Here is a 14,462-nt window from a genome sequence, read left to right as displayed (position 1 = left end):
TTAACATGGTGGTTCAATATAACACTTTCCAGGTATCTTTAGGCAACAACAAAACACATGTGTTTAACTATTTCATAATTCATCCATACAAATTCTTTTAAAACATGTTTTTAGAGGTCTGAATCTGCCACTCAAAAAGTTCACTCACTCAAAACTGGGCGTGATTATTAACAACTGATTGACAGTTCTCTGAGCAAATGACCAACTGGAATCATTCTGATTGACAGGCGTGTGCCCCGTTACCATAGCTACCACCGCTCCGAGCTAGACAACACGAGCTAGATCGCACAACAGCCAGATCAATAGCCATTTTTCTAGCTGCTTACCAGGGGCATTTACAAAGTCCTTAATATTATATTAACCCCCAAAAATTATAAAGATACACGCTACCTAACAGGCCGTATCCTCGAATTTGCATTAGGCCTATTTGGGAAAAGTACGATAAAAGTATAACGACGACACGTCTCCCCCACGACACAGAGGAAAAAGCACCCTGCAGCCGGCCACGCAAGCTTGGAGGCTTGGGCTATTAGACTAACATTATAGCTTTCAGCCAGCTACGAACAGTACCTATTTAGTCAAATAATTGCAATTGTGGGTCTTGCCAGAAGACAGATCATTTGCGCTGTGAAACCGACATAACATCCGCATTGTTCACCAGTCTAACGTTATTTATCTTAGTAGGTGTCCAACAAAGCCAGTTGAACACTGAAACGTTACTGTTCTGGGTTCAACATCTGTCAGTTGTGGTGATATAAAGGAATCGAGCGGAATACCACTGCAATAACTGATTATTGGTCAGATCAATTAAATCATTATAGCTCATTTCACATACAAAGGCAACACAATACATTTTGCAGAAAGGGGCTGGGGATGTAGCCTACATAGGCTAGCCTACTGATCCTACTAATATGTGGCAGACTGCATGCGTAGCGCAGCGATTCAACATAATGGATGAGTTTGGAGACAGAGGGCCGTGCACCACGACTCCGTGAGCGCAGCGGTCAAGGGGTATAGCCTACTCCGGAGTCTGGAGACTAACAGGTCATGCAGTCAATAGATCTCGTTTTGAATGTTATTGTAATGCCCTCTGGTTCTAATAGAATATCGCTACTGGAGCTGTTTAATCCCAAAATGCGCAATGCTTCCTGAAGTTGGGTCGGATCGAGGTGCTGGGATGATCAACATTATGTGGAGCAGATGCCACAGTGATGATAAGCCTTACACAACTTTCAGAATGTTTTGCAGAATTACAATTATTTGGAGTTGTAAATTATGAAAGGAACATAACTTGACTTAATATCTTCACCTCCACCCACCCTGAAATGAAGTCATAATTTTAGCACAGTAGCCTCTATGCGCATCACAACGCTGCAATACAAGACCTTAGGACAAACGATTCAGTACACAGCAGGTGTGTTTGATCAAGTTAAGATCTCAATGTGAGAATAAATAAATGACAAAAACCCGCACGGGTAGGACTACGTCTTTATTTTCCGAGGTAATTGTTGCGCATACAACATGACATTAAATTAAGACATAGGCTACTTTCTCATAAAACAGGGCGGTGTTGTAACATTTATAATATCATTAGGTGACATTGGCTGCAACCTGTCCTCCAGGACCTGCACACCTCCAGAGCCCTGAAGAGACCTGGACCTCCTGAGTCCCAGTATTGGAAATGTAGTGATCTGGCTACAAGAAAAGGGGGCAAATTATAAAAGCGATTAGTAATAGCATCGTTATTTTGCATATGCAAAACAGCATAAATTACAACAATAGGCTATTTATCAGTAAGTCTACATTATATCGAATTAAGTTTGAGCGAGAGATAATCGGGAGATTCTTGTGGAGACAAACTGACTTATATCCAACTTTGACTTGGATAACTATTGGCCTATACAACAAAGCACGCTCACAACAGTTATGGTAGGCTATCGCTTCGGAAACCTTACAGCAGTTTGCACCTGGTGCAAGTAGATTTTATGCCAGGGAAGAGTACAGTATGGTGCACTGTGTTTATGCCAGGGAAGAGTACAGTATGGTGCACTGTGTTTATGCCAGGGAAGAGTACAGTATGGTGCACTGTGTTTATGCCAGGGAAGAGTACAGTATGGTGCGCTGTGTTTCTGCCATTGCACTGGAGGGCTAACGTTACCAAAAGCAAATGCATTGAGAGCTAACGTTAGCATGCTAGGATAATTAACACAGCTAGCTGACATTCCAAACATTAGGCTAGCTAACGTCAACATGCTGGATAAAGACAAATAGCTAGCTGGATCAGACAGCTTTTTAAAAACTGTTGCCAATTACAGCTAACGTTATGGTTCGTTTATCTAACAGTAGCTAGGTTGGCTACTCAGACACGGAGATCATGGTGAAAACTTCCCAATATGTATGACAACCACAAATACAATTAGGCCTATAAAACGTACAAATTATATAAAATTAAGAGACTGCAACTATTCAATTATTCTCAAGATGAGAAAGGGTTCAGAGCTGCCTTACCATGTTGGATAGATGGTGAAACGGCGCAGACAGCAGGTGCGGGAGCCAGACAGGTTTCTGTTGGAGGCGGTGCAGGGGAGTGGAGGCGGGATTTTCAAACTTTAGGGTGACGCCAAGAATGGGAAAAACGTCACGAATTCGGAGTATTTTTACCCCGAGTCAAATTGGACTGAAAATGTTACGCTTCCAGTTTCTCAAAAACGACAAAACGGATATATTTAATGTTTTTATTGTGTTTCTTCAATGTCCTATTGTGCAAATAGCACGTTCAAACTCAAAAAAAGTGAAAATCACCATGTTAATCCTTTAAGCATAGGGCAGGTATAAGAGCTCATCCATACATCACTGAAAACCTAGAGATAAACGTATGTGGAAGTGGATACGATCAGACTAAAGATAGGAGTGTTTAGACACTGGTGAGAATCACACTTGGGTCGGGTGATTCGAATCTGGTGTTCTAACCACCTGGACCCCCCCCCCGCCACCCCCCCCAAGTCCCAGTTCAGATCTGCCATTTCCTTCAGATGCAGACTTTGGTGTGTCCAAAGTCACCTCCTGCATGGCCTGGTTCCAATCAGATGTGATATTCAGGCACTTGGCGAATCCACCTCATCTGACACAATGTTGATGATGATGAAAAGTCATGACGTGTTAATTGGCTGTGATTGCCAGAAGGTTGCGTCTGAACACAGCGGTGGTGATAACGGGTCTGGGGTAGAACCTGAGACAGGTCTGGGGTAGAACCTGAGACGGGTCTGGGGTAGAACCTGAGACAGGTCTGGGGTAGAACCTGAGACAGGTCTGGGGTAGAACCTGAGACAGGTCTGCGGTAGAACCTGAGACAGGTCTGGGGTAGAACCTGAGACAGGTCTGGAGTAGAACCTGAGACAGGTCTGGGGTAGAACCTGAGACAGGTCTGGGGTAGAACCTGAGACAGGTCTGGGGTAGAACCTGAGACGGGTAGAACCTGAGACAGGTCTGGGGTAGAACCTGAGACGGGTCTGGGGTAGAACCTGAGACGGGTAGAACCTGAGACAGGTCTGGGGTAGAACCTGAGACAGGTCTGGGGTAGAACCTGAGACAGGTCTGGGGTAGAACCTGAGACAGGTCTGCGGTAGAACCTGAGACAGGTCTGCGGTAGAACCTGAGACAGGTCTGGGGTAGAACCTGAGACAGGTCTGGGGTAGAACCTGAGACAGGTCTGGGGTAGAACCTGAGACAGAGAGAAGGGGAACCGAGGAAGAGAAGTCATCAATGGGGGCGGCTGTAGCTCAGTTGGTAGAGTGGGTCGTTCAGTGATCGAAGGGTCAGCGGTTCGAATCCCAGCTCCGACTGTCCACATGTCGAAGTGTCCTTGAGCAAGACACCTAACCCCAATTTGCTCCAAATGAGCAGGTTAGCACCTTGCACGGCAGCTACCGCCATTGGTGTGTGAATGTGTGTGTGAATGGGTGAATGAGAGGCCATTGTAAAGCGTTTTGAGTGCCGCTAAGGTGGAAAAGCGCTATATAAGTGCAGTCCATTTACCATTGACCATTTATCAATCGCCGGGCGTCGCAGCCTGTGCGTTCCTCTCTGATAGAGACGGCAGAGTACGACGAGGCCTCGTCAGGAAGAGGCAGACGGGAGAGAACGACGAGGCCTCGTCAGGAAGAGGCAGACGGGAGAGAACGACGAGGCCTCGTCAGGAAGAGGCAGACGGGAGAGTACGACGAGGCCTCGTCAGGAAGAGGCAGACGGGAGAGAACGACGAGGCCTCGTCAGGAAGAGGCAGACGGGAGAGAACGACGAGGCCTCGTCAGGAAGAGGCAGACGGGAGAGAACGACGAGGCCTCGTCAGGAAGAGGCAGACGGGAGAGAACGACGAGGCCTCGTCAGGAAGAGGCAGACGGGAGAGAACGACGAGGCCTCGTCAGGAAGAGGCAGACGGGAGAGAACGACGAGGCCTCGTCAGGAAGAGCGCTCTGCCTCCTCAAAGTCTCTTGTGTCTGGTTCCCTCCAGGTATGGGGAGAGTCAGAGTTTGCAGAGGAGTCAGGTCACATTACAAAAGACCAGGCCCATTCCCCACCCCTCTCAGTGTGTTGACTGACCGCTCTGTAAAGAAATGATTGTTACCACAAAGACCATACAATTAAACACCCAGATAGCAAGCGGATGTGTAATAATTCTGGGCCATATATAGGCCGGAACTAAGCCACAAGGGCCAGATCTGGCCTGTATATGGCCCAGATCCGCTTGCTATCTGGGCAAAACATCATACACCTACAAAATAAGTGTTTTTTATATACTGTACATGCAAACATATATACTTTGTTACTTTTTATATAAGTTCTGATTTTTTACTAATGACATTTAATGACGTTGCTGCGAAGGAGTTGGGACAGAAGTTTTCAACTCAACGGAAGAGATTCTAGTACAGGCGTAGTCCGCAGAACCGATTTCCCCTTTTGTTCGTGTCCGTGACCTATTGCGTTATTGGCTTCCTTGATCAGAAGGCTCAATCATATGCGTGGAAATATGTCCCTCTGGGGCATCGTGAGAGGGGTCAGAGAAGAATCTTTACAGCTCACTTATCTGGCCCCCGGGTGATTACTGTTTTTTTGCTTCCCTCTGGAATATGTAGAGAGTGGGTCGTATGCCCACCTCCCTTGTTCTCTGTAAAGCGCATTGTGTTGCCTCTGGGTATGAAATGCGCTATACAAATAAAGCTTTGATTGATTGATTGATTGATCGTATACAAACACCCCATTCAAGCGCTCTGAAACACATAATTTCTCCTGATCACTCATGTGACTCAGTGTGATGGCTGAAACGGCGTGGTCCATTGCATGGTTACTGCTCCAACGGGTCGGGCATTGTTAAATCGGAGAGAACACCTATTGTAATAATGGAAGGACATTTTCTACCGTACTCAAACGCAGTCCTTTCTCAAGAGGAAGGCTGCTGCACAAAGGCCACATTTCCTGTTGAATGAAGCCAACAGCCCCCATGCGCAGTGGAGACCTGGCAGTTTGATGTAATGTGTCCTATCTCACCGTGTGTCTGCAGCGGTTGGCCGCCTTCGTTGGTTCCCCTGGCCAAATTAAACAACTGCCATCTTCCTGTAAAATAATAGTTTGCAGGGGAAACTGAGCCCGGAAAAGTGTCAGACACACCCACAGGGCACCATGACTGTAGCCCTCCTCTCTGTCATGGAAACAATGAACTAGTGTGTGTGTGTGTGTGTGTGTGTGTGTGTGTGTGTGTGTATATGTGTAAGTGTGTGTGTGTGTGTGTTGCCAAGCTATAGAACACCCTGAAGTATACATACATTTACTGTCTCATCTTGAAATGTCTTAAAATTAGAGTAACATCTTGTCTTTTCTGTCTACGGTCTTTTTCTACGGTCTGTGAATCCTGTGTTGACGTGACAGGTCTTCGTGGGTCTGGTGTGTCGTCCTGTCTGATACACCCCAGTAGAGAGAAACAAGCTCACGTTTTTTTTTTTTTTTTCCCTCTCAAGAACAGCCGACAGTATTTTTCCACTGCTTGGTCTCCTTATCTCCCATTCCCAAAGATGTAGACATTGAAAATGGTGTTATCTGAAAGGTTCTCCACTGGCTGTCAGCAGTATATAACCAGTAGGCGTGACATGGTTTCATGGCCTAGAGCTATTATCACCATAAACTGACCAAACACATACACACACTAATTACCTACAGGCTATTTCAGAAAGGCAAACTACCGCTCAGTATTTATAGCCTGTCTATATTAATAATAAATGTATAGCCAGCTGAAGTACCTGCTTATTAATAAATGACAAGTGTTTGCAGTAGGACATGAACGCTGCTGTAGAAAGCATGTGCTTGCAACTCTATAACTGCAGGGAGCTTGACGATGTATTCTAGGAGTCCTCATGGAATGCGTTAAAATATGTAGTTTATTTGTGTACAAGACCAATCTTTTTATTGATTTATTCAACTAACATCAGATTTCCGATGATGTAAAAAAACAAAAAAGGAATAGATCTGCAAATTCTCCCATTAGCTGTGTAATACTGCTTGCTAATCATGGCTTGGGGAAAAAACTAACAAAACTAGTGCTGCGAGCAGCAGTGAGCGGGCCCTCGCACCCCATGTGGGTCGGGGTGTGGCGCCGTTAAAGGGTGTGCTATTTCGGTGTCCAGTACTGACAGAAACTTCCTGTCACCAGTAGGTGGCGCTCTAAGCGTGACTCAATACCGACGCATAGATGTGTTCAGGACAGTACCTTGATGAAGCGTGAGAAATGTTGTGTAAATCGGACAAAGTATGTAGGAGTTATGAGGACTTCCTGTAAGCAGTAGGTGGCGCTGTAGGTATGACGCAATACTGACCTACAGATGTGTTCAAGATGCGACCTTCATCAAGCATGAGCAATTTGGAGTAAATCGGATAATGTATGTAGGAGTTATGAGTACTTCCTGTTTCACCAGTAGGTGGCACTGTAAGTGTAACTCAATACCGACGCATAGATGTGTTCAGAAGGTGACCTTCATGAAGCGTCAGTAATTTGGTGCAAATCGGTTGATGTATGCAGGAGTTATGAGGACTTCCTGTTTCACCAATAGGTGGCGCTATAAGTATGACGCAATACTGACACATAGATGTGTTCAGGACAGAACCGTCATGAAGCGTGAGATAAATCGGACAAATCGGATAATGTATGGAGGAGTTATGAGGACTTCCTGTTTCACCAATAGGTGGCGCTATAAGTATGACGCAATACTGACACATAGATGTGTTCAGGACAGAACCGTCATGAAGCGTGAGATATATCGGACAAATTGGATAATGTATGTAGGAGTTATGAGGACTTCCTGTTTCACCAATAGGTGGCGCTATAAGTATGACGCAATACTGACACATAGATGTGTTCAGGACAGAACCTTCATGAAGCGTGAGATATATCGGACAAATTGGATAATGTATGTAGGAGTTATGAGGACTTACTGTTTCACCAATAGGTGGCGCTATAAGTATGACGCAATACTGACACAAAGATGTGTTCAGGACAGAACCGTCATGAAGCGTGAGATATATCGGACAAATTGGATAATGTATGTAGGAGTTATGAGGACTTCCTGTTTCACCAATAGGTGGCGCTATAAGAATGACGCAATACTGATACATAGATGTGTTCAGGACAGAACCGTCATGAAGCGTGAGATATATCGGACAAATTGGATAATGTATGGAGGAGTTATGAGGACTTCGTGTTTTATGGCGAAATGTCAAACTTTGGCGGGGCGCCACGGCAAGGGTGTTTGGTGAAAACTCAATTTTTTTGATAACTTTTGATCACAAAGGTCTTAAGATGAAGCTGACCCGATATGAAGTTGATCGGATGAAATCTGTAGGAGGAGTTCGTCAAAGTACGAGGCATGGAAATGGTCAAAACAAGGACAAAATGGCACATAAAGAGCAAAATGGCGGACTTCCTGTTGCATGTTGGGTATTGCTCCAAGAGACATTTTAGTGTGGCTCGATGAAATACATATGCCCACCGAATTTCGTTCGCCTACATTAAACTGAAAGGTGGGGCTCGCCATTTTAAATTTTCCAGGGGGCGCTCTTGATCCGTTTTGCCACGCCCATTTCCGTCACCCATGAATTATCAAATTTTTCACCGGGACTGACGTATCTGCAAAGTTTCATCCGTTTTCATCGATGTTCAGGCCGCCTAAAAGGCATTTGTTTGGAGTAAAGGAGAAGGAGAAGAAGGAGAAGGAGAATAATAATCCTTCGAGTTTCAATAGGGCCTCGCACCGCCAGTGCTCGGGCCCTAATAAAGCCTGTTTTTGGCATAGCCTGTTTTAGCTTTGGTTTGGTACTCACTGTTCATGGTTAACTCATGGTTCAACTCTGTTCATGGTTAACTCATGGTTCAACTCTGATCATGGTTAACTCATGGTTCAACTCTGTTCATGGTTAACTCATGGTTCAACTCTGTTCATGGTTAACTCATGGTTCAACTCTGATCATGGTGAACTCATGGTTCAACCCTGTTCACGGTTAACTCATGGTTCAACTCTGTTCATGGTTAACTCATGGTTCAACTCTGTTCATGGTTAACTCATGGTTCAACTCTGTTCATGGTTAACTCATGGTTGAACTCTGTTCATGGTTAACTCATGGTTCAACTCTGTTCATGGTTAACTCATGGTTCAACTCTGTTCATGGTTAACTCATGGTTCAACTCTGTTCATGGTTAACTCATGGTTCAACTCTGTTCATGGTAACTCATGGTTCAACTCTGTTCATGGTAACTCATGGTTCAACTCTGTTCATGGTAACTCATGGTTCAACTCTGTTCATGGTAACTCATGGTTCAACTCTGTTCATGGTGAACTCATGGTTCAACTCTGTTCATGGTGAACTACTGTGACTGCAGACCGACCCCAACCCCACAGCAAGCACAGGGAAGTAACGTTAGCAGACATCACTTTTAGATCATCTTCTCTCATCTTCTTCTCTCATCTTCTATCTCCGCTATTGACCGTAATCCCACAGTCTCTGTGTGTGTGTGTGTGTGTGTGTGTGTGTGTGTCTTCCCCTCTTTCTGTCATTTCTCTCCTTCCCTCCCTCCTCTCTCTTTCCCGCCCCCCAGGCCTTCTTATCGCTCCCCTCCTGTTCACGTCCATTCTTCCCTCTATCTCTTCATCTGATCTGATTGGCTGTTCCTCCCCGGCTGTATCTCCTCTCTCTGATCTGATTGGATGTTCCTCCTTGGCTGTATCTCCTCTCTCTGATCTGATTGGCTGTTCCTCCTTGGCTGTATCTCCTCTCTCTGATCTGATTGGCCGTTCCTCCCCGGCTGTATCTCCTCTCTCTGATCTGATTGGCTGTTCCTCCCCGGCTGTATCTCCTCTCTCTGATCTGATTGGCTGTTCCTCCCCGGCTGTATCTCCTCTCTTTGATCTGATTGGCTGTTCCTCCCCGGCTGTATCTCCTCTCTCTGATCTGATTGGCTGTTCCTCCTTGGCTGTATCTCCTCTCTCTGATCTGATTGGCTCTTCCTCCCCGGCTGTATCTCCTCTCTCTGATCTGATTGGCTGTTCCTCCTTGGCTGTATCTCCTCTCTCTGATCTGATTGGATGTTCCTCCTTGGCTGCTTATTACACAATAACAACTGTAGGTTAATTAAGACAGAAATAAAATCTAAATGTATACAATAAGTAAAACAAATACTATGCATGGGAAATGGCGACACTAATTAAATACAAGTCCATACAAATGATTTTTTTTCCCATAGAGTTTTAAAGTAGGATAAATAATTAGCTAGTCTAATATCTTCTGGTAGACTGTTCCAGAGCCTAGCAGCTCTCAACCATGGAACAGTCTGTTAGATGATCTCAGACACCGCTCTGTTAGATGATCTCAGACACCGCTCTGTTAGATGATCTCAGACACCGCTCTGTGTTAGATGATCTCAGACACCGCTCTGTGGTGTCAGGAATTACAAGGTCAGAAATATAATCTGGCATCGGACCATGTTTTACCTTATAAGTAAGCAAAATAATCTTAAACTTGATTCGAAAATGAATGGAAGCCAATGAAGGGAGGTTAGGATAGGGGTAATATAACTTCTCTAATTGGTTCTTTTGGGGAGTGTAGCTGCTAAATTTGGAACAGGTAGGTGTGAGACTGATTGATGGCTAAGACACCTGTAAAGAGAATTACTGCCGTAATCAAGTCTAACACATCAAATATTGGACAAGGTCATTCTAGTCTAGACAAGCACTGTCACCAAACCATCTCCAGTACATTGTTTGTTGCCTCTCGAGGGTCTAGAGCAGGCATTCCCAAACTGTGAGGCGGGCCTCCCCTGGGGGGCCCCAAAGAAATTCAGGGGAGGCGCGGAGGGATGGTTAAAAGAAAAGGAAAAAAAAAAAAAAAAAAACTTTTTTTATTTTTATTTTAGAATTTTCAATTTTTTTTATGAATTAAACGTGATTTTAAAGTTCAGAAAATCGAAATAAATAAGGGGAGAGATGTATACTAAATGTGTGGATAGTGCAGAGAGAACCTCCCCCCGCAGGCATGAATGTATTGTGCAAAAACGTTAACTAGCAACAGGTGCCACCGAGCTAACTTAGCTGTGTAGCATTATGGGCTAGCTAACGCTGCCTTGTAAAATGGACAAATTTGGGGGGTTGGGGGGGGCGCGGGTGTGTCACTGTTTTCAGAGGGGAGGCCCACATTGATGGAGTTTGGGAACCCATGGTCTAGAGTCTTCAAGATTAAAGACTTGGCTTATTCAGTTCAACTTTATTGTCCCCAGGGGGACATTTCTCTTGGACATGAAGCCGCTGCGTAAAAGTAACAACAGCGATACTTCACGAAAACAAATCCACTCAAAAACAACGCAGAAACATCAGTCAGGCCGACACACACTCTGGCATGTGCCTTCAATAATATCCCCTTGGCCTGGAAGTGGCTGATTTGTCATTTAGGCCGGCCTGGGTTAGAGCAGCCCACGGGACCCTCCAGTTATGCGTGCTCCAAGGGCCTCCTTAATACCCTGATAGATTTCCCATTACTGCCAGACAGGAATGATGGAGCGCTGGGAACCGCAGCCCCTCAGCTCTGCATGTCTCTCCATCTCTGCTTTCAGCTTCCACTTCCTTTTATGAGCAAGAAACAGTGGCGCTCGCTTGACGGAACAGTAGGCCGCCGCCAGTCCGCGTCAGAGACGCATTGTAAGACTGAGGCACGTTTGAAGAATGGAAGGGAGAAACACTTTGAAGAAAACTATTTACAGGAGCAGCGATGGGACATTTTGAACTGTGGCAAAGCACCAGGGATCGATGCCAAGCCGCTATGCTAGTCATAAACGTGTTTGTATCTGTAATTGATTTGACACCGAATTGTTCCACAACCACAGTTTATCGACTGGGTTGTTCTGTGCCAGTCTGTCAGTCTTGGCCTGGTCTTCAGGGATACGGCGTAGACCAGGCGCCCTTCTGGCCCGGTACTGTTGTGATGACAGCAGAGGACAAAGGAATACATTATCTGACTCCAACTTTGTATACACATATAAATCTGTCCTTCTTGTTAAACTCTGCAATGTCTTAGACATTAGCCGATAGGCTGTGCTTGATCAGGGCTCGGCCTGTGTGACTAGCATGTTCCTTAATCAGCAGCTCAACCGGAATGATTAAAGGGATACTTCGGAATTGTAGACATACGGCACATAATTTGTGACATACCCATTATGTTTATAATTGCCTTTGGGACTATTTCCTTGTTCCAATTCTGCTTGACCAGATAAATAAATAAAAAGTTCACCTTAGGTACATCAAACATGTTTGTCTCAGGTGTAGCAGGTGCATTTGAGCCCAATGTTGTTCCAGGGTGAATTCTCCTTTAAGTAATAACTTAGTAATGGTAGTCTTACCATTTAATTTACATTACAGTCATTTATCAGACGCTTTTATCCAAAGCGACTTACAATAATTTCATTTAACGTAGGAAAAGCCAATGTACTACTACTCGCCAGAACTCACAAGTGCATCTCCTTTCTAAAACAAGTGACTGAGAGCATAATCTAGTGCTGAAGGCAAAGTGCAAGAATAGCAAACTAAAAATAGGTGCTTAAGCGCAGTACATATGCATACTTCATCATATTTGGGTTCCAAGGGAGACCCTGGTGATTCAGGGAGGCCGACTCAGCTGCGGCCGAAGCGCCGGCGAGGCAGATGGCGCCCGACACGGGAGCGCGATGCGTGGCACGCCAGGGCGCACCAACAGCGGAAACGACCCCTACCTCTGGCACGGACGGGTGTCCCCGTGACCACCGCCCGTACGCGGCGGGTTTGCGTTACTGACGTGACAGTCGGGTCATCGCATGGGAGTCCGTCATCTCCCCGCCTCGCACCGCGACTAGTCGGAGTTCTCCGTTCTCCGTTCTCCGCTCAGACCCTCAGGGACTACGGCATCGGTCACGGAAGGGGTAGGGAACACACACACACACACACGCGGGATTAGGCGTCCTGCTACTCAAGAACGCGGGACAGTAAGGTGCGGTGGCCACAGTCAGGTCTCCAGGGACAGGCGCGCTGCCACCCTCGGTATTCTCTGACCGCTGTCTCCCTCGCTCACGTGTCAAGCCGGGCGTAGAGACAGTTTACCGCGCCCCCCTCCATGGACTCTGAGGAGTGGTCAGGCGCTCACCGTCTGCCAGTCTGCATACAGTAAGTTGAGAGATTTACTCTATAGTCACGTTGCATTCGCTGCCCTTGTCCCTCCTGACCCCCCCTCCCCCGCCACCTCCCCCCCCCTCCACCGCCACCCCCCTCCACCCCCCTCCCCCGCCACCTCCCCCTACCCGGAAAATCACGCGCACAGGCTGGAATGAAAGGAGCGCATTGTGCTCCGCCGTGAACGCGTGTGTGTGCGCGCGGTGAACGCGCGTGTGCGCGCGCGTCTGTTTCTGCGGAGTCCGGGTCGACTGTTGTCTGTTACCGTGCGCATGTGGAGGAGCATGTGACCCTGCCGTGCGCCAGCATCAGGACACAGCCCCCACCCCCTCCCCCCATGCCCCTCCCCCCCCCCACGCCCCTCTGACTAACCTGCCAGCCGGCCTCTGCAGCTGTATCTCGAGCGCCTGTGTGAGCCGAAGACTCTGGCGGGCTCGGCGCGCTCTCCAGTTGACCCCGTCAGCGTGAGAGACGTCCATCATTCCTTCAGCCGCGCGAAGAGTCGTAATATAAGCGCGTTCATTCCAGTGCACTAGCGCAGCGCTCGTTAGAGCGAGCGATGCTTTGCATCGTACTGGTTGGTAATGATGTCGCCTGAGAACGATGTTGAACGCGCGTTGTGGCTCGATCGCGGTACTGGATTGGTAGCTTGCGTGGCTACGGCCATTGGCCTTTTAAATAACTCAATGTGATGTGGTTGTTGTTTATATTGTGTTTGTTGTGTAGTGTTTTCTGATGTTTGTGTTTTTTTCTGCTGGCTGTGAGACAATTGGCCCCTAGAGGATAATAAAGTTTCTTGAACTTGAAGGCGCAGTGTTCTGCTTGTTCCTCGAGCACTCCGGCACATTCCCCGAGGTTCCATGCCGTGTGACATATTCAAATGTCCACTCCCATAGCTTAGCCAGACACTTGCACGTTCGTTTCTCCCAGAATTCCAGTGGGCTGAGGTGTGACGATATCGAGCTGACCAATGGCCTGGAAGCGTCCTTGCGCATGCTCGCACTGCAGTCAGTTTTCTAAAGACTAAACCCCGCCCCCCCCCCCCCGACACACCCTTCGATCACCCCACCCCTCCCCTGGCATCATCTCACAGGAATATTTTATGGGTGAATAAGGCTTTCCGGAACCATCTGTCTTGCCAGGAGGACCACCTGTATTAAATCAACAGAAGCAGAGGCGGAAGCAACCGCTGCCCAATCGGAGCCGTGGATCTGAAAGCAGGAAGTAACTACAGAGTGATAAGCACATGTGGTTGAAGATGTCCCTGCAGACTGGGGTCTGTGATCTCCTTATGCCCATATCATAATCATTAGTGGGGATTAGGAGACGGCTGATCAGAGATCAGTGGCTAAGGACTCTTGGGTAGCCGGTGATAAAAAGCAGTGCTGGAGTATCTAGCCTAGAAAGGCTCATTAGTGTAGGCAAAGGCAGTGCATGCTGATAAGATTCTCTCTCTCTCTCTCTACGTATCTCTCTCTATGTATCTCTCTCTCTCTGTGTATCTCTCCTATCTCCCGCCCGAGGCACTGTTCCGTATGATTATATTACTGAGACCAGATGATGGCCTTAAACGACCCCCAGCCCAAGTGTAGGATCTCTTTGGATGGGTTCGGCTGCAGGCGCTCGCTGTACTGAGCTGCAGCTCCTCAGCCTCGTCCTCGAGCCGAGCAGCTAACTGAAAATGAAGGAACGTCTCAAGGTTTTGGAAACGTCAGTCCGTTTGCCGTGCGCGGG

At 46.9% G+C, this 14,462-nt stretch overlaps 1 protein-coding gene across 1 annotated transcript in view; it reads left to right on the top strand.

Annotated features, from left to right (window-relative positions):
- Positions 1 to 12,250: 12,250 nt before the first annotated feature.
- The window catches only part of ctnnal1 (catenin (cadherin-associated protein), alpha-like 1), a gene marked incomplete at its 5' end in the record, with an annotated part of 33,037 nt that continues 30,825 nt past the window's right edge, over positions 12,251 to 14,462 (top strand). Inside the window, 2 exons of the mRNA XM_084455037.1 lie at positions 12,251 to 12,318; positions 13,108 to 13,192. Coding sequence (XP_084311163.1) covers positions 12,251 to 12,318; positions 13,108 to 13,192 — 153 coding nt within the window. The remainder of the gene's footprint in view (positions 12,319 to 13,107; positions 13,193 to 14,462) is intronic.

The sequence above is a fragment of the Borostomias antarcticus genome (genome assembly GCF_949987555.1).
Source record: "Borostomias antarcticus genome assembly, chromosome: 21".
Classification (NCBI taxonomy): Eukaryota; Metazoa; Chordata; class Actinopteri; order Stomiiformes; family Stomiidae; genus Borostomias; species Borostomias antarcticus.
This window is presented reverse-complemented; position numbering and strand designations above follow the sequence as displayed.